The sequence below is a fragment of the Protopterus annectens genome, chromosome 10.part0 (assembly GCF_019279795.1).
Source record: "Protopterus annectens isolate FY-2018-M chromosome 10.part0, PAN1.0, whole genome shotgun sequence".
Lineage (NCBI taxonomy): Eukaryota > Metazoa > Chordata > Ceratodontiformes > Protopteridae > Protopterus > Protopterus annectens.
The window spans coordinates 1,397,880,186-1,397,899,213 of NC_056744.1; the positions used below are offsets into that span (position 1 = coordinate 1,397,880,186).

The window sequence follows — 19,028 nt, forward strand, 5'->3', positions numbered from 1 at the left end:
CATGTAGAATGATGGCATAAAGGCAAATTACAGAGATTCAGATGGCATTTTCATCACTACATGTTACCTCTTGAAAGTCAGAGACTGACCCAACATGCATCTGACTCTGACCATCACTACACTATTTTACAGTACCATAATAAGGCTAGGCATTGCTAGTACCATTTCTGAAACAAGAGCAGGTTTAGCCTTTGAGCACTCACAGTTCACTACACACAGAGCCTGTGTCAAAGGGGATAGCATATTGCTTACAATCATGCAGCTTAACAATGGAATTTGTAAGAAACTAAGCCTCACCCATATCTTGTAGTTTGTTTGGAGCTTGCAGTCTTAATCCACTGTGTTATAAAGCTGTACAGAACAGGAATGCTGGAAACACTGTCTTTGTTGAATATGATGCAGGGGTAAAACTGCACTATGAAGCAAGCCAACTGGTAGTGGTAGGTGGTACTATGGCCTTCTGAGGGTGTGCTGTACTGCACCATGATGAGCATACCTCTCAACCTCTTAGTGCAAGAACTCTGGACAAAGCCCAACAAGATGGGGGGACAACGGCCAAAAAATAGGTACATATTTTAAATAGTGTTCTTATAAACTTAGAAAGTTGCTAGAGTAACAGGGTTTGTTTTAACATACATTTTCTAAAGGATTTGAAGTCTGAAACTCAAATGTATGTCATTATTTAATGACTTCAGTAATCAGATCATCCCGGCAACTTGCCAGAAAACTACAAATTTTATGAGGAACAGTCCAAAAATATGAGCCAAAAATCTGTAGATTCTGTGAAAATCTGGACAATTGAGAGGTATGATGATGAGACTGTGCAAAGCACCATCAGTGCACCACAATACTAATAAATGTAGGTTTACATGGTTTACATTCTTGGCTTCTAGTAGCACTAAGCATATTGAGTTGTATTAACTGTATATTTAACAGGGAATAAGCATTTTTTTGTTTTCTGCATAACTGTCTGCTATAAGCAGTATGAAAGAAAAAGTCCAAGAGTTGTGAAGCAACACAGGATGCCGTCTGTCAGTCTCTGACATGCTCATCATCTGAGAACTGGAAGCAACTGACACTGCTTTAAGACTTTAGTCAGCATTTTCAGCCACAGTACTGCTAGCTGACAGCATGGGTCAGTCAGCACTTTCATTCTGATTTCTGCTACAGATTTAGTGCTTCACAATTTGGGTGTGAGAGGAATAGATTAAGAAAGAAAATTGGACAGAAGTGTTCCTTTAGGTAGGCTATTGCCAGGCTATAGTCTCCATTGTCTTGTGTCTGGTAGATAAAATATTTTATTCTATTCCATGCATTTTGTGTGATTCTATAAGTAGTTAAACCATGTACTCCCTGAAACTGGCAATATTTATATTAAGCACACTGCAGACCAGACTGACATAATATCATGGTCAACTTTACAGATGGTTCAGGCTTGTATAAGAGAATGACAGGAAGCATGCTCTATGTGTGTCTGAAAAGTGGAGATGCAGATTTTTTTAAAACTTGAAAATGACTGCATGTAAGCCTTGCAGCCATTCAGACATGTCAATGCTGCCTGCAGAGAACTGATGCAAACTGTTCCCAGTTAGTATGCAACAGATGCAAACAACAGTACTGTCCTTGCTCTGTATGCAAACTCAAAAAGCAGCATAACTCTAATCTGTAACTACTGATGTAGTATACATCTTTGGGGCAGGCCTACAACATCTCAAATTTAAAATCATTAAGTACTGTTTTCCTCCCAGTTACCATCACAGAAGTATGAGAAAGGGATGGATTTGGATTGTCTAAGGAGCTGCATGTAATTCAGTTTGAAATTCTGATGTATTTCTGTCGGTATGCATATTAAAATATCACTGAGTGCCACAGGGGACACTAATAATCTATCATCTTTACTTACATTTATAAATCTTGTCAGTTTTACTTTAACACATATACATGTCTGACATGGGCTTTATTTCATTGCTCCCCATTTATCAACTAAGACGCAGAATGTCTGGGATCTAACATTGTTTGCTTTGCTGACTACTAGATCTTCCTTCTTTGCTGGCACTCGACGATTGTTCCGCAGTGGGTAAGACTTTTGAGGGCACCAGTCTTCAGAAGTGATTGTTTTGTCTAGCACTACCACAGGAAGGAATACAGGACTAAAAATCTTTCTTTTCTTCAGTTCTGGCTCATTTCTGTCTATTGGTATCAAACTACATACGACCAAACACAAACCAGTACTTAGGTTCATAGGTAGGTACTAGGCGATTGGCCATAGGGCCTATACAAGCCTAGACAAAAAAGTACCCTGGCTTTTGCCACCCAAGAAAATTATTTTCCTGTGCCCCTGTCAAGCAGAACCACAGAGGTGATCCCCAGGGTGAATTTCCTATTGCCCATCCAATCATCAAGATTTTTCTTGAAGAGTGCTAATGAGGAGCTCTGTTTGACATAGATAGGTAGTCTGTTCCAGAGTATGGGAAGTCTCTGGGACAAGAATCTATCCCTCCAGCATGTTCTGTTTATTGTGGTGACAAGATTTAGTTCCATAAAGTGTGTAGCTCGCAGGGATTGGGATTTCTTTAAATGGAGCATGTCCAACAGCTCTGGGTTTGACATAGCTTTGTATGTTAGGCAGAGATCGCCTCTGAGTAGGCGATATGCGACAGAGTAAAGCTGGAGTTTTTTGAGTCGGTCTGCGTAGGGCATCTGTTTGAGGCCAGTAATCCCCTTTGTGAGGTATTTCTGTGACCTTTCCAGTTGTAGATGTTTTGTGAGGTACATACTAAAAGGGGCGTTGTACTCTATAATGGGTCTAATGAGTGATGAGTAGAGGGGAACAATTACCTCTTTTTTTCTGGATGAGAAACCTTTTGTGATGAGGTGTGCCACGTAGAAGGATTTCCTGACCACTGTGACGAAGTGATTATCAAAGGAGAGACTACTGTCCACCTGTGTCCCAAGGTCTCATCACACTTTCGGTGCTAAGTAGACTACTGCCTATGTGGTAATTCATGGGTACAGAGCTTTTGCCAAAGGGGATCACTTAATATGGCTTCACTTGTTTCATTTTGTTCAACTACAAGTTTTAGCTTTTAGCTTGTTTCATGTTTTGCATTTCCTATTTGCATTCTAAATAATGCCATATGCAAGAACTTCAAAGGGAGTTTCAGTGGAGTCTTGGTGTAAGCTATCTTTTATCAGTTCAACTGGGCTGAAAATGTAATCTGAAATTACCTTTCATTGTCCTGTGAAAATATAAATATGTTTTTTTCAAGTTTCTATGCAAGTGTCTTGCATCTGGTCATCCCACTGTTACTCCACACTAAAAGTGTACCCACAGAGTGGATACAGAGAGAGATTACTCACTCCCAAATGTATAATCAGCTATCTTGCATTATTCTAGCTTGAGACGGACATAGTATTACTTTACTTCATTTTCTGCTACACATATAGTGGCGGCCATTCACTGGGATAATTTACTAATTTCTAGTAAAATACTTTTCTTTTTAAAGAGAATTTTCTTCTGTTGACTGGCTGTATTCAGCATGCTGTCATTTAGATATATCCCCTTTATTAATCCCTTTTGCATGATGCATTCTTCTTAGGCTAAAGCTTTTGTGTTGGCATAGCTTCTGTTTCTTGCTCTTAATATGGAATTATGGGTATGCAAAAGCTTGAGCACTGCCCTGGCTGTACATGTTCTCTTGTACAATGTCTCACTAGTGTGGTCTGCCTTAGTTCACACTGTAACATCCTACAAGCAGCTTTTGCCACAGTCCCAATAATGGGTGGGGTTGTTACCACATCTGTAAATCCCACCCCTTTTGGAAGATGCGCTGCTGATTACCACTGACTCCTCCCTTTCATTGATGATTATTCATCATCCACACCCTTGATCTAAATTAGGTCGTTGACAGCGGAAGTCTGTATTTCAACCTAGAATCAAACGTTTGAAGCACAGGATTAAGGCTATGAGCTATGGATGCCCCTCATCACATTATCCTTGGTTTGATTCCTTGACTCTCCATTTGCCTACTGTTTGACTTTGAGTCACTTGCTCTGGCTGCTCCTGTAAAGAGGCATTTCTACTCACTAGGTTTAAATGTCTAACAAATAAAAAATATTTTCTTAATCTTTCTTAGATAAAAACAGCTACACCATGCTAGATGTTTTTCTATCAGTTATTGTACAGCAGTAAGGCTATAAGTTGGTAACAAACTGACTCTAGTAGTCACGGTTTGATTTCTCAGCCTGGAAATTAATAACTTAAATCATAGCAGACTGCCAAACTTAAGAGTTTGTCAGCAACATATCCAATTTTAGCCAATATTTCCACTCATTTGCATTCTTTTTTGTGCTTCCTCTTCATACTTGCTGTGTTCTAGGTAAGGGTGGGACTGTAAAAAGAATGAATATTACAGGCAGTAGAAATTATTCAGAAAACAGTAACCAAGATACTGAAGTTGGCCTGCATTAGATGGGGGGAGTTTGAAATGACAAAGCAGTATTTGTTACCTCCTGAATGCCATATATTACTGTGTTAAGAGGTACTTTGAACTTTAAGATGCATTCACAAGTACCTTAGCAGCTAGTCAGTTAACATCCACAATGCAAGGAACCTATTAGTAGATGTCCATTCCTTATATCCATTTTTTAATAAAGCTGCCAGCTATGACCCATTTCACAATACAGTCTGCAGGCATTGAAAACAGAAACATGTTACCACCTGCTTTCACTGCTTGACTTAACAGTTTGAATAATTAATTTCATTTTAAACAAATATAAACAAATGTAAAATAAATCTTTCTTGTCCTCCATTCCTCCATTAATATGTTTCTGTTAAGACTCCCTTCTGTAATGATGCCTATTTTTTTTTTTGTGATCTACTGCCCATTACTCAATCATAAGTCACTGACATTAACCCCACCCCTTTTTTCCCATTTTGTACATGGAGTTGGGGTGTCAGATCAACAGTGACCATCACCTAAAGCCAGTGTTCACACTGCAGGGTGGACCTTTTTCACTTGGCTTGTTACGACTTTTAATTCTGCATCTATCTAGAGATTTCAATTGTGCTCTGCACCTCCCTTTTCAGGCAGGCATAGGATCAATTTCTATTAACACCCAAGGCTTTATATTTTAAGGACTGTACTACATAATACTTTGTTGGAAAGACTAGCCAATAAACATATCCATAGCTAGCAGCATTTACACTCCTTTTCCATTTACTTTACCATCTTCATAGACAAAGAACATCTTTGCAAACTCATTGTTTTGGGGCTTGGGTGCTTCTTCTCCTTAAATGCATACTTGTGAATTGTCTTTACTGTTTAAATATCAGTAGGATCCCTTAGTGCACATATTTACACTTTGTCTTAAAATTAATGGGAATAATTCCTCCATCTAAATACATAAACAAAAAAGTCACATTCAGTCCATAGTCTGCCAGCTTAATAAGAGGTAAAGGCCATGGGATTATGGCATCTGTCTCTCTTGAATAATAATAATAACAACGAAAATGCTTGGTTCTAGTGCCCTCGGTGTGGTCCAAATTTTTAATGCTATTTATCACTATAATGCCCAGTGGACATAGTCTGTTTCTGAACTTTGTACTTGATAGATGAACTGCTCAAAATGACAATTTGCAAAAGCAGCTTGTTGGAATCAACTCCAAGTCTGTAGGTTATACCAGACTTGTTCTTTGATTATAAATCTTATATCTTGTCTGCACATCTGGCATGGATGATCACATGTATAATCTGCGTACTCCTGTTTGTCAGAGTTTGTGAATTTACTAGATCAGCAGGCTGGTAAACAAAAGGTGGGCTACCACAGGGACACCACCAGAATCCTAATCTGGGATTCAGCATTCAGTATTTCCCCTTACCCAGCTAATATGATGAACCTGAGGTTGGCTACATTAAGTACATGGGGCATGTCCCTTAGCATGGATGGCCTAACACCTCCCAGAAATCCCCACACTGCTGTCTGGAATACTGATTTCTTTCTTTTGGCATTCACTTTTATTGATTGTTTTCATGCTACTGTTTTAGACCCAGACGTGGCCTGTAGGCATTAGTAAGCACCACATTTACTGCCTGACTTAATGGCATATTAATGAGATGTTTCTTATACAGTGCACTTATATGTAAGCAAATCCATAGAACTAAGCATCCTGCATGACAACACAATGTTTTCTGTTGAATTAATCTCCCAAATGGTAAATGGCAATACAGTGGTTAACTTTTATTTAATATTTCTTAAGCTAGTAGAGACTGTTGTGCCATGGAAGGGTACTGTGCCAGGGAAGACAGGATGGTAAAAAGATACAAAAAGACTATAATCAAGTTGTCATAAAAAAAAACATTGGTTCTAACATAAATAATTAAACACAATATGACAAACAGCAGTTATAAGTGCATTCATTTCAAATGTAACAGGTAGTTAATCATAGCAGACTATTACTATCTAGGACCTCATCCATATTACAAATACTTTTTACAAAGAGTTAGGAAATAAGCAGCCTGAAAATAGATATGCAGAGGAAGACACGGCAGAGAAAGAGAGAAAAACAGAGACACAGAGAGAGAGACAGAGACAGACAGAAGTCTAGCAGGTCTGGCGTTCTCAAAGTTTTTCAAAGATTGATACAAGCTTCTTTGGGAGGTTCTGCTAGGCTGAAAATGTGTACTTAAGATGTCAGGTATCAGTGTTACATTTATGAAAAATCTGTCATGATGCCAAAGGATTATCATTGCTAAAATGTGTATTTGGTTGTAAATTATCATTAAACAAATAACAATTCTTTGTGTTTTTTTCTTTTTTAGGGGTGGGAGAGGGATATTTTCTCAGAGTTCAGGAGGGCAGCATATGCTTCTCTTTTTCTGAATAATTTGCTTAGATCTGCAGATTTCCACAGGCCTACCACCTGTTAATGAAATAAAGAACATCAGGGCTAAATAAGGGTACTCTACTGCCCCATGGTCTAAGGATGGACCGGGACCATTAAGACCTCTTCAGCTATAGTAGGAATATTAGAAGTAATCTACAATTTGGTAGTGAACTTATCTAAAATGGTACCTTCTTTTCTGACCCCAAGGACATTGCTAATATTCTTTCAGACAAATTCTCTTTCAGCTTCACTCCACCCTCCCCCCTCTCCCATCCACTCCCCCTCCTGAGGTCAATTTGGACCAACTCCATCTGGCACTTTCCAAAATTAAAAACACTACTTCCATGGGTCCTGGCAATATCTCTGGATCACTGCAGTCTGCTTAGAAGTGTCAGTCCCACTTAACAAAACCCCTCCATCAACTCTTCATCCTGATTTTCTCTACTGATTATGCCCCAAGGATTTATGGTAGTTGTGATGCCTTTGCATAAAGGAGTCCTTATACTGGCCCTGGGAATTACAGGCCTAGTAGTCTCACTAGTATTATTTGCAAGGCTTTGGAACGTATTTTACTAGAACAACTGAACAAAGATATAGGTGACCTTCTGCCCTTGGATACATATCAATTAGGTTAAGTAAAAGGCAGATCATGCCTGCTCCATCTGATTGAGTTCTTTGAAAGAATTACTAAGGCCATGGACAAGGGGCATACAGTCAGCACTACTTATTTAGACCCTCACACTATCCCCCATGCTGGGATTATTGACAAACTCTCCCAACTCAACATTAACCCATACATAGTTCCCTGGATTGGTAAATGGCTGTCTGGCAGAACTCACACCACTGAGTTCATGGGTATTTGCTCTACACAGACAAATGTTACTAGTGGTAAGCAAACTTTTTTGTCCTTTAATAACCCTTAACCCCAGTCTAATTTGATGAAATGTTATATGACTGAGAAGTCTCACAAGCTAAGAACGTATCAGCCTGAAATTCCACTGGGGGGGGAGACCCTGACACTAAGATGAGAAGTTGGGTCAGGTATCATTTTTAGCAACCTTGGCAGGACACCTGTAAAATATCCAATAACCATTACATTTTGGGATTTCAAACTATAATATGATACCATCACATGTAATGTTTAAATGTATTTTACTTGTATACATGCACACAGCTTATCTATTCAATCCATTTTACTGACCTTTACTTGTATTTCCATCTTCAGGATTGAGCCAATGATTGTTAATATGTCAGTAATGATGATTACAATGTACCAGCCATTCAGAAATTCTGTTCTGTCTGTCCAGGTTACATGCTTATTATAACAATACAAGAAAAAATGAACAAACTCCTAAAAAACAAACAAAAAAAGAGTATGTGAGAAATAGAGCATCACTGGTTATACACGTCTGAAAAACTGAAATTCAATCAATGCTTACAATGACAGTCACATTTTTCTGCTATTTTTACTTCATGCTAGACTCTCTACAGAACCAGCCTAACTTAACTCACCATAAGAAGGCTTTACTTAAACCTGCCTCATACACATTACAACTTCTCCAGCAGGTATGAGCTAACAACTCATCTGTCAGCATGTTATGCAACATCACCAACTTTTTTTGTGAACAAATGTTTGAAATTATTCCATGGAATGTCACTTTAGACACACTTCATGTCATCCTTATTTATTTACTGTTTGACAGCTGAGTAGGTGAAGTGCTATGGCAGTTGCAAGAACATTAACATTGAATTGCCAAATAGCATACGTATTACAAATCTTGAGCAGTATATCATTTATGATTCGTGAAAATATGACAACATATGTATATGAACATAATGTATGTGCATTATTTATAAAGTGTAAAGAAATTCATCAGTAGTTTATTAAATCTTCAAATAAGGCAGAGATAGGATGCATATCATTCATTGTTTGAATCAGAGATGGAGATATACCATCTCTATTTCAAGCACACCTATACCACTGGAATAGCTGTTCCTTCCTCTTTTTCTTAAACAGTGAATGACTGTCTAAAACTGAGTTTCTTTAGACAGACTCAATGTTCCATCCAGCAAACACAAAGAGAAGCCCGTAGAAGGATTGTTTTACATGAAGCTAGTGAGGAAGAATAGTCTAATGGCAGTTTTGTTTCTAAAGGCAGATGAGGATTCATGCACTTATAATTTATTTTCAAGTGGTGGGCAGTAATATCATTAAACAGTTTAAAGGTAGATACACGTTGCAGGAGGGGAAAATATTGAACACATTGAACAGAAGTGCATTGATATTCAGTATAGCTAGAAAAGTTGACCCATTTTAGAATTCTACTTTTCTTTGTAATAATGGGTAATGAGTGCTTTTGCAATGAAACGTTAATGGCTATTACTTGCCTAGCCTTTGAAGTAAGTAGATGTGAGACACTATAGGCAGCCTTAAGTTGCTGTGATACCTTAGTGATAGGAGGTTCAATATGATTTTGGAAGGAACGTGTGTCATCTAGTTGCACGCCAAGATATTCCTGCTGTTTAGAACCCGGGATTAGAGTTATAAATTGATCAGCAATCTTCTAGTAGTAACACAAATCATCTCTGCTGATTTACTAGTGTTAACAGATGATTTGTTATTGGCAAGCCAATTTCAAATTAAGGCAAAATCATTTTGTAATATTACTTCCAAAAGAAGTGTGGATTTATGACTGAAGGTAAAAACCATGTCCTGTCCATACACAGTAATGCTTAAGTATGCAAGTCCCACAGACGTTTATTTATACAGAGTGAAAAGAGCAGTGGGCCTAGCACCAAATCCTGGAGAGCACCATTTGATAAGGATCCAGTAACTGATCTGGAATTACGACCAGTAACTGTAAATGAACTGTTAAATAACCATGTGGTCATTTCTTGTGAAAAAAATAGCAAGTTAATTTAGAAGGAGTTGTGGTTAACAGTTTCAAAGACTCTTTAAAATCCAGAAAACAATAGCTCCTGTTAATACCTCATGTTGGAGTATATTAGAGAGCTTAAAAGGAAAATAGCTGCCTGGGTGGTGTTAAATAGATGTATTTTTCACAGATATTTGCAAACAGACAGAGGTTTGAAATTGACGTATATAGTCAGTAGCTGATTTTGGTTGAAGGACCTTGGGGAGGTGTAAGCCATGGGCAAGTTTAAAGTTGGGAGGTATTATTCCTGTCATAACAAATAAATTATACACATGTGCTAAGTGTCTGGAGAGAGAAATGCTGCAACGCTGTTAAGAATTTTTGTATGCAAGTAGTGAAAATGGGGACTGAAACTGTAGTCAATAGCTTGAAGGTGTTTCTCTATTTTTTATTGATTTTAAACAGAAGAGGGGATAGTTAAGCATCTTGTGCAGCATGAGATATGGATTCACCTCATTATGTGTACAGCTGAAGTTGTAAGACATACTGACTTGGATGGCCTCTGTAACATCAGGTGACAGGCTGACTATAGTTTGTCATTATGGGAACATTTTGTTTGAAGTAAGACAGTTATGAAGCTCCACAATTTTTTTTTGGAGGGGGTTACCAAGCCATGTAGTTTGAAGATTCCTACAGTATGTTGCTTCAGCATCATTAGTTTGGATTATAGTCAGTATTAAAATTTGTCTGTGTTATGGCTATCTTTTTTTCACTGTTTCCTTAGTCAGGTGTAAAAATGACTTATCCGAAAGCTGCTGCTTTCCTGTGCTCAGTTTATGCCTCAAAGCCAATTGAAGATTTCCTGCAGTAAACCAAATCTCCCACCATTTCTTACAAAGTATGTCTTTGTATTTGTGTGTGTGTGTGTTTATTTCTATTTGTTAATTATGTAAGGTATTGACCTTCATGGACATTTCCAAGCTCAATTTGGGTTCTAACGGAGAGATGAAAAGTCAGCAAGTAAAGGAGAGTAGTAGTGCTGAAGTTGAATTCATCCTCAAGTCTTGGTGAGTACCTTTGTGAGGTGGACCCTGTTTTTCACAAAATCTCACCAAGGCGACACGGATATATAGACTGTATTTATACGGTATATATCATGGACAGAAGTAAGTCAAAAACAAAAAAGACAGTTGGTTGCACAAGTCCCAAGATAGAAAAGTGCCCAATCCTGGTAGGTACACTGGTGCCAGGATTGGAAAAAATGACAGTGTAGAATCCTCAAAATCCAGAAACATTTTTACAATTGGGCCAGGCCAGGCCCCGGGGGAGGATGCCTCCCTACTGTAGAAGGAAGTAGCAGTCCACAAAAATCACAAAAACTGATAGGCCAAAGAAGAGTCATAAAGACGACAGAGTGGACTACTGAGGATAAGAAAGAAATTATGTATTGTTACTATTATGCAAAAAGCCCAGAATTTCCCCGACAGAGAATATACAAAGAGATTAAGAGATAAATTAGAGGAAAGAAAAATACCTTTACAGGAAAAACTGTCAGAAGCTTCAAATAAAATTGTGTGTTCATTAATACAACAGATTTTTGAAAAAACGTTTGGAAAAAAGAAGCATCTGAGGAAGTCTGAAAATGTAAACAACAAAGCCTAGGCATTTTTGAAAAGTATAAAAAAGAAATATGGACATGGGAAAGAAAGAGAGATTTGATATGGTGCAATATTTATGCAAAGGAGAAAGCCAAGTTAATTAATATAGAGAAAGAGCCAAAAAGATATTCGAAGAGAAATATAGAAAAAGGCATCCAGATATGGAAAATTTCACAATAAAAAAATTAATATCACAAAGATGGAATGTGGAAAAGAAGACTAGTAAAGCAGAAGTTAAAGAAATAGAAGTTGAAGTTATGGAGTGCCTGCGAAGTGAAGGATTTAATGCAGAAGGTCTAACACAGATTATATTACAGCATGATGGAATGAGTTCCCAATGTAAGGAGAAGCAGGAAAATCAGGAGACATCGAAGAAGAAATATGGACATGGGAAAGAAAAAGAGATTTAATATGGTGTAGTATTTATGCAAAGGAGAAAGCAAAACTAACCGATACAAAAAGAGCAGCACCAAACATATTTGAAGAGAAATACGGGCAAAGGAATCTGGATATGGAAAACTTTAGAGTACAAAAAAATAAGAAGACAAAGAGGAAAAGTAGAAAAAGGAGATCAGTAAGGGAGAACTTAAAGAAATATAAACTGAGGTTATGGAGCACCTGCAAAGAGAAGGATTCAGTGTAGAAAATCTAATGCATAAAGCAACACAACAGGATAGAGCAATGGATATCCAAATTAAGGGGAAACCAGTGGAACAGGAAGCAATTGGTCAGGTGCCATATCAAGATATTTTGGAGCCTTCCACAGGAAACTAGTATAAATGTTCACTTAAAGCTAGACAGCAAGGGAAAGAACAGGAAACTGTGGAAACTCTGATGCAGTCACTGTTGAGGAGTGATAGGCTAGTGAGTTCCCATATGACAGAACAACAGATGGCACAGGATGAAATTGAAGAGAAGGTGCCACAGGAAGATACTATAGAACTTTCTATAGAATGCCCGCAGGAAATGGAAAACAAACGATGTGCCCTCAGTCTGGAAGAAAATGAACTAAGGGAAGAGTTGCTTGATTTAATGGACATAGCTAGATATATTAAAATCAATGAAAGAAATAGACTGCAGAAGATCAATAAAACCCCAAAAGTCAGAAGTCTGAAAAAAACAAATGAACACAGTAATTAGGACTGTCCATAGAGATCCATGCGATACAACAGAAGTAAACAGAATATGTTACTGTGCAGCTAAATTAATAACTGATAAAGTTCTACCACAACAGCACAGGGTAGAGAGGCGAAGGAAGGGGAGAAATCGAACACCATCATGGAAGTATCGAATAGAGAAAAATATAAAGAAACTAAGACAAGACCTGTCACTGTAAGAAGACTACAGAAGAGGGAACAGATCAATAAAAATACTAAGAAAGATATGATAAAAGCAGTATGCAGTATTAGAACAGACCAGGATCTATCATGCACTATCGCAAATAAATTAAAAATTTCAGCCCAGGCAGAAAAACTTAGAAGATACACAGATAAATATAAAGGAATAGTACAAAATAAGCAATTTATTAATGACCCAAAACGGTTTTATAGAGAATTGGGAAACGATAAAAGGAATTGAAAGACCGCCAAAAAAAGAAGAAAGAGATGCATTTTGGAGAAGTATCAATGAAGATCCTGTGGAACACAACAAAGATGCTAAATGGATATAAGAAGTAAAAGAAAGAATAAGAAGTTTAAAGGTCCAGGATATGAAACGGGATGAAGTAACAGCCAGAGAGAGTGAAACAAAGTTAAGAAAAGCCTCTAACTGGAAAACACCTGGCCCAGATGCAGTACCTAATTTTTGGTTAAAAGTATTAACATCTTTGCACAAAGACTTAGCCATGAGTAAAAACTATTTATATGCACATCTCGAACAGACACCGACCTGGCTAATAACAGGTAAAACAATGCTCCTACATAAGAGTGAACCTGCAAGCTACCCCAAAAATTATAGACCAATAACTTGCCTTCCGATGACGTATAAACTACACATAGGAATTGATGCCGACAGAGTTTATAGTCATTTAGAAGAAAAACAATTATGGCAGTAGAACAAAAGAGCAATAAAAGAAAGTCATATGGAACAAAGGATTATTTATTGTTAAATAAAGTCATAGTGGAGAACTGTAAAAAGGGGAAGAATCTAAGTATGGCATGGACTGACTACAGCAAAGCATTTGACAGTATCCCACATTCATGGATAAAAGAGTGCTTAAAAGTACACCCTTTACTGATCGACTATGTTACAGTGACCATGAAACAATGGCAGACCACTCTGCAATTAAATCATGATAAAGGACAAATTGCTATCTCAGGGATAAAAATTCAAAGGGGGATATTTCAGGGTGACTCTTTGTCATCATTGCTATTCTGCCTTGCCCTTAACCCATTAAGCTGGCTACTTACCAGCTTAGGCCATGGCTATAATTTGGCTCCTAGAAAACAACAAAGTCTAAAGACTTCACATCTTCTCTTTGTCAATGATTTAAAAATGTATAGTTCATCAGATGAGGAACTGAAAGCACAGATGCAGGTTGTCAAAACTTTTTCAGATAATATTAGAATGTTATTTGGTCTTGATAAATGTGCAAAAGTAACCTTTAAAGCAAGAAAACTGCAGCACCAGGAAAATATCAGTCTGGAACAAGAATGTAATATAAAAGAACTTGAGCAAGAAGTACTGTATAAATACTTGGGAACTGATGAAGGATCAGAAACAAAACATGAACAAATGTGTAAAAAAACTTAATAATGAATACTTCAGAAGACTAAAATTAATCCTGAAAACAGCACTGACGTCTAGGAATAAAATCCAAGCTGTAAACCAATTTACCCTTCCTGTCCTAACTTAAGTTTTGGAGTGATTGACTGGCCCCAAAATGTGTTGGATAAATTAAATATTAAAACAAGAACAATGCTTCATGCTTGCCAAATGATCTATAAAAGTAAGTGCATAACAAGATTATATATTCCCCGTTCCGAAGGAGAGATGGGCCTCCTTGAAACTGATTACATGTACAAATCTGCAATCTTGGGACTCCACACATATCTGCTGACCTCACAAGATCCAAATGTAGTGAAATTTTTGAAACATGAGGAGAATAAATCTAAGATGACCTCTGCTTAACCTTGCAGAAGCATATTGGCGTCAAACAGGAATGGAAATCAAACCAGATGTAGATAAAAATCAGACAGCAACTGAATGTGCCAAAAAACAAAAGACAGAATATAAAGTGAAGGACCAGATTAAAAGGCAAGAAATGTGGAAAACACATAAATATAGTAAAGAAAACTTCTGGAAGAACCTCATGTTAATCATGAACAAATGCAGGAATGGTTAAGCAGAGGTGAATTCAAACCAAGAGATGAAAGGTTAATATTGGCGGCTCAAGACAGTGGTCTACATACTCGCTGATTTACAAAGTGCATTGAACATGTGGGAGAAACAGACAAATGTAGGTTTTGTAAAACCGAACTGGAAACAGTTACACACCTTGTTGCTGGTTGTGACATACTAATGGCAAAAGGTCTGTATACCGAAAGGCATAATAATGTGGCGAGACTGTTGCACTGGGGATTTTGCAAATATTATGGTTTTGAAGTGGGTGAAAAGCACTGAAAACATCAGCAACAAAGCATCACAGAAAATGATGAAGTCTGCATCACACAGGATCATCCATTACCAACAATTCAAAAGATAGATGCTAAAAAAATGGGTATAGTAATCCAAGAAAAGAAGACAAAAGCAGCATTGATCATTGAAATCGCTACAACCAGTGACTACAGTGTCCTGCGTACAGAGCGACATAAAGTTATAAAATATCAGAATGTGCAAGCAGAATCGATAGCAATGTGGAAAAAGGATACCCAGATAGTGCCAATAGTAGTAGGAGCAACGGCTCTTATAAAAAAGAGTCTGCATTCATATTTAGATATGCTACCAATACACGTAACTCCATACGAATTACAGAAGGAGTCATTACTTGGCACATTGCGGGTGCTGCGAAGAGCACTTTTGGCTGACATCAAAGAGTGAAACAATATTAATTTCATGAACTTTAATCGTACTTTGACATAGGAATGGGGTCCATTCCCGTCATTGTATTAGAAACCCAAAAGATTTGGAGATATTAAAAAGGGAGCGCTGTCTGATTAAGCGACTTGTTCAGAGGCCACAAAGTAGACACATGGAGGCTGAAGGAATCAAGCCATGAACTACAGAAAGCATCTCTTTAACAGCTCATAGCCTCAGCCCACTCTGTTAACTGCCAAACAAAAAGTAAAAGGATAGTTGACACAGTCCTTTGCTCATAGAGCAGGGAATTGTGGAACTTCTGCATGAGAGACCAATACACACCCATAAGGCTATCATATGTACAAATTTTATCAGACACTACATTTTAAAGATAACATCTTAACATCTGGGTCAGCATTAAAATGTGTAAAGCTTGTGGCCATCAATGAAATGGATGAAAACATCACTTGCTTTAATACTGAATGTCATAACTTTTCACTTTTACCCTAGTTTGTGGGATTAGCACAGACTTGGCACATTATTGATTTGTGCTTTTTCTGTTCAGTCTGTGATCTCCTGCATAATTTTTGCATGACAATGTGCTTTTTTGTAGTTTAACTTGTGTCTTTCTCATGTTTCTTTCTGTATATACAATGCTTCTTCACTTGCAACAGGTCCTAGCCCCAGTTTACTTTACAGAAAATTAAAGTTATATTTTAAAAAATATACCCATTGTAAAGTAATAAGCAAAGTACTACAGGGAAGGGGGTATTTGGAATTCTGCAATACCTTTTAAACAAGTTCTTTGCACGGTACGTTTACATAGTCTGTAGCCTCTCTCTCTCTGCTCTTGTGCAAATGAATATACCTCATACTGGATATTATCACCAATGATGGCAACAAACATTTTGGCCTGAACAATCAGTATACTATTTTTCAAGATCATCTGCATATATTTTTTTTTATATTGTGATCGCAACTAGAAACCATATTAGTATTATTATTATTATTACTATACAGAATGACATCAAAGCAAAGCAAGTAAGGACTTGTTACGATCAGGGGTTGGCTGAAGATGTTTCCGTATCCATCTATACTGGAAAATTGCATTGTGAAAGACAGTTGTCAGACATGTACAGCCCTGTTTTATCAGGACTACATTGAAATAATTTACCAAACTGCCTTCTCTATGATTACACAGATTATCTGGCATTTTTCTATTTTGAATTATAAAGCTGACATTTTCCTACTGCACTAATGTCCTTTAGGGAGGTATTATTTGGATATTATTGGAAGTTAAACACCATCTCCAGTTACACAGGCAATCTGCCAGCTGCAGAAGATATTAGGGCATTGTCAAATTGTACATTAATACCCCACTGGAGAATGAACATTTTCCAAATGAGTGTTAATGCAAAGGTAATGCCAGAGAAAAAATGTCAGTCACTTCACTGTAGTACATTAAGCTGCCGTGAAGTTTGGATAGAAAAAAAAGCAAAGGCTGACGTATTTTTTACTCTCACTAAAAGCAACTTTGCTGTGTAGATAACACGTGTGTGTGTGTGTGTGTGTGTGTGTGTGTGTGTGTGTGTGTGTGCTATGCATGTGTGTGTGTGTGTGTATGTGTGTGATTTGCTATGCATATCTGAGTGAGTCTGTCTCACTAACTGTCTGTCTCTCCCTGCTTCTATATTTTGGATGTAAAATACTTCAACAACAATTGCATATGCTACACTAAGTCTAAAACATTAGGTGGAGGAGCTATTTTATATCAAAACTTTAAATAAAAGCATATAGTAATAAAAAAGAACAAATACAAAACAACTTAACAGACAGTACATTCTCTAAGTGCAAAAATGTACCCCGGGGTGGGCATTATTTGGGAAAAAACTGTTCCAGGGTTGGTAAGGCTCACAACACCCCTGGGCAGACTTCAATTCACTGACAATGTGCATCCTGGTAGGCATTACTGCTTGCTAATCACACCCCTGATCAGTCTGTTATTTCTCAGTAATGATCTCCAGGGTTATTACTTATTACTTTGTCAACAGAACATTCTTTGTAGCTGCATCAAGAGGATGGACCTCACTGCCCATAACACAGTCATCTGCACCCACTGCCACTTTAAGGACAAGTTTCCAACATCTTGATTTCTGCAAATAGTTTTCTGCTATCCATAGATCATGTACAAACAAATGCACTGAAACATGTATAGCTATATCACATGGCAACAAAGTAAATTAAAACATGCACTCATCCACATACAGACACAGAACACACAAAAACACACACACACACACACACACACACACACACACACACACACACACACACACACACACACACACCTAAGCTTCCAAGATTTAATTTATAGCAGCATATAAAAAGAAAACTTTGTCACTGAATAGGAATGTATTTGTTTTCAGTCTGGTTAAAGATCATTATCATTTCACTCATCATCATCATCAGCACCCCTTTTTCCTATTTTTTCTACATGGGGTTGGGGTATCATGTTAACTGTCACCATCTCTCTCGATTCCATGCCACTCTCCTGCCTTCTTCAACACTCATGCCCGACTGTCGCAGATCTTCTTTCACACAATCCATCCACCTGTTTGCTGGACGCCCTCGCTTCTTCTTACCTTCTTCCTGTCTGTCCCAAATCTTCCTCACCAGATTGTCTTTTGTTTTTCTGCATGTGTCCAAACCACCGTAATCTGTTCTCTTTGATCTTTTCTGCAACTGGAGCTACTTTGGCTTCTGCTCTTATGCCCTCATTTCTTTGTCTGTCCCACAGTGTACATCCTACCACCCTTCTCAGGCACTTCATTTCCATCACCTCTAGCTTCTTCAACTGTTCTGCCTTTACTGCCCAGGTTTATGTACCACACAGTAGTACTGGTAGCACCACTGTCATGTACAACTTACTTTTCAGCTTCTTTGGCATTCTTCTGTCAAAGACTACACCTCACACTCTGTGCCAATTGGCTGCAGCCACTCTGATTCTAGCTTTGACCTCTTCATTCAGACTTCCCTTCTCCTCAACCACCCCTCCCAGGTACTTGAAGTGTTTACCTGTTCCACTATCTTCCCTTCTATCTCTATTTTGAGCTTCTCTTGATTTCCCCAATCTGCTGCCGTTACCACCATCTTACCTGTGCTTAGTTTCATCCCATGTGTCTTCAGTTTTGCTTTCCATTCTCCTATCCTCTGCTGATGTTCTAGCTCAGAGTCTGCCTGTAATGCCACATCATCTGCATACAGCAGCTTTGTTGATCTGTCCCCTCTGACCTGTTTGTTAATTGTACTCCATCACCAGTATGAACAACAGTGGGCTCAGAGCTGAACCCTGGAGTACACCCACTCCCACTGGGAACCCCTCTGTGAGGCCAGACACTGTTCATACTTGAGTCACTGGGTCCTTGTACATAGCCTGCACTCATTCTACCAATGTTTCTGAGACTTCAAACCACCACAGTACTGCCCAGATCAGCTTTCTTGCCACCTTGTCATATGCTTTCTCTGAGTCTAGGAATGCCCAGTTGGACTCTCTCCTCATCTCTAGCTTCTTCTCTAGTATCTGTCTGACTG

General features: G+C 38.0%; 2 protein-coding genes across 3 annotated transcripts in view; both read right to left on the reverse strand.

Moving 5' to 3' along the window:
• The window catches only part of LOC122813614 (mucolipin-2-like), a 1,348,087-nt gene that overhangs the window by 1,082,800 nt on the left and 246,259 nt on the right, over positions 1 to 19,028 (reverse strand). The gene's annotated exons all lie outside the window — the stretch shown is intronic.
• Positions 1 to 19,028, reverse strand: part of MCOLN3 (mucolipin TRP cation channel 3) — a 1,554,854-nt gene that overhangs the window by 188,326 nt on the left and 1,347,500 nt on the right. The window contains exon 10 of the mRNA XM_044086032.1: positions 8,088 to 8,237. Coding sequence (XP_043941967.1) covers positions 8,088 to 8,237 — 150 coding nt within the window. The remainder of the gene's footprint in view (positions 1 to 8,087; positions 8,238 to 19,028) is intronic.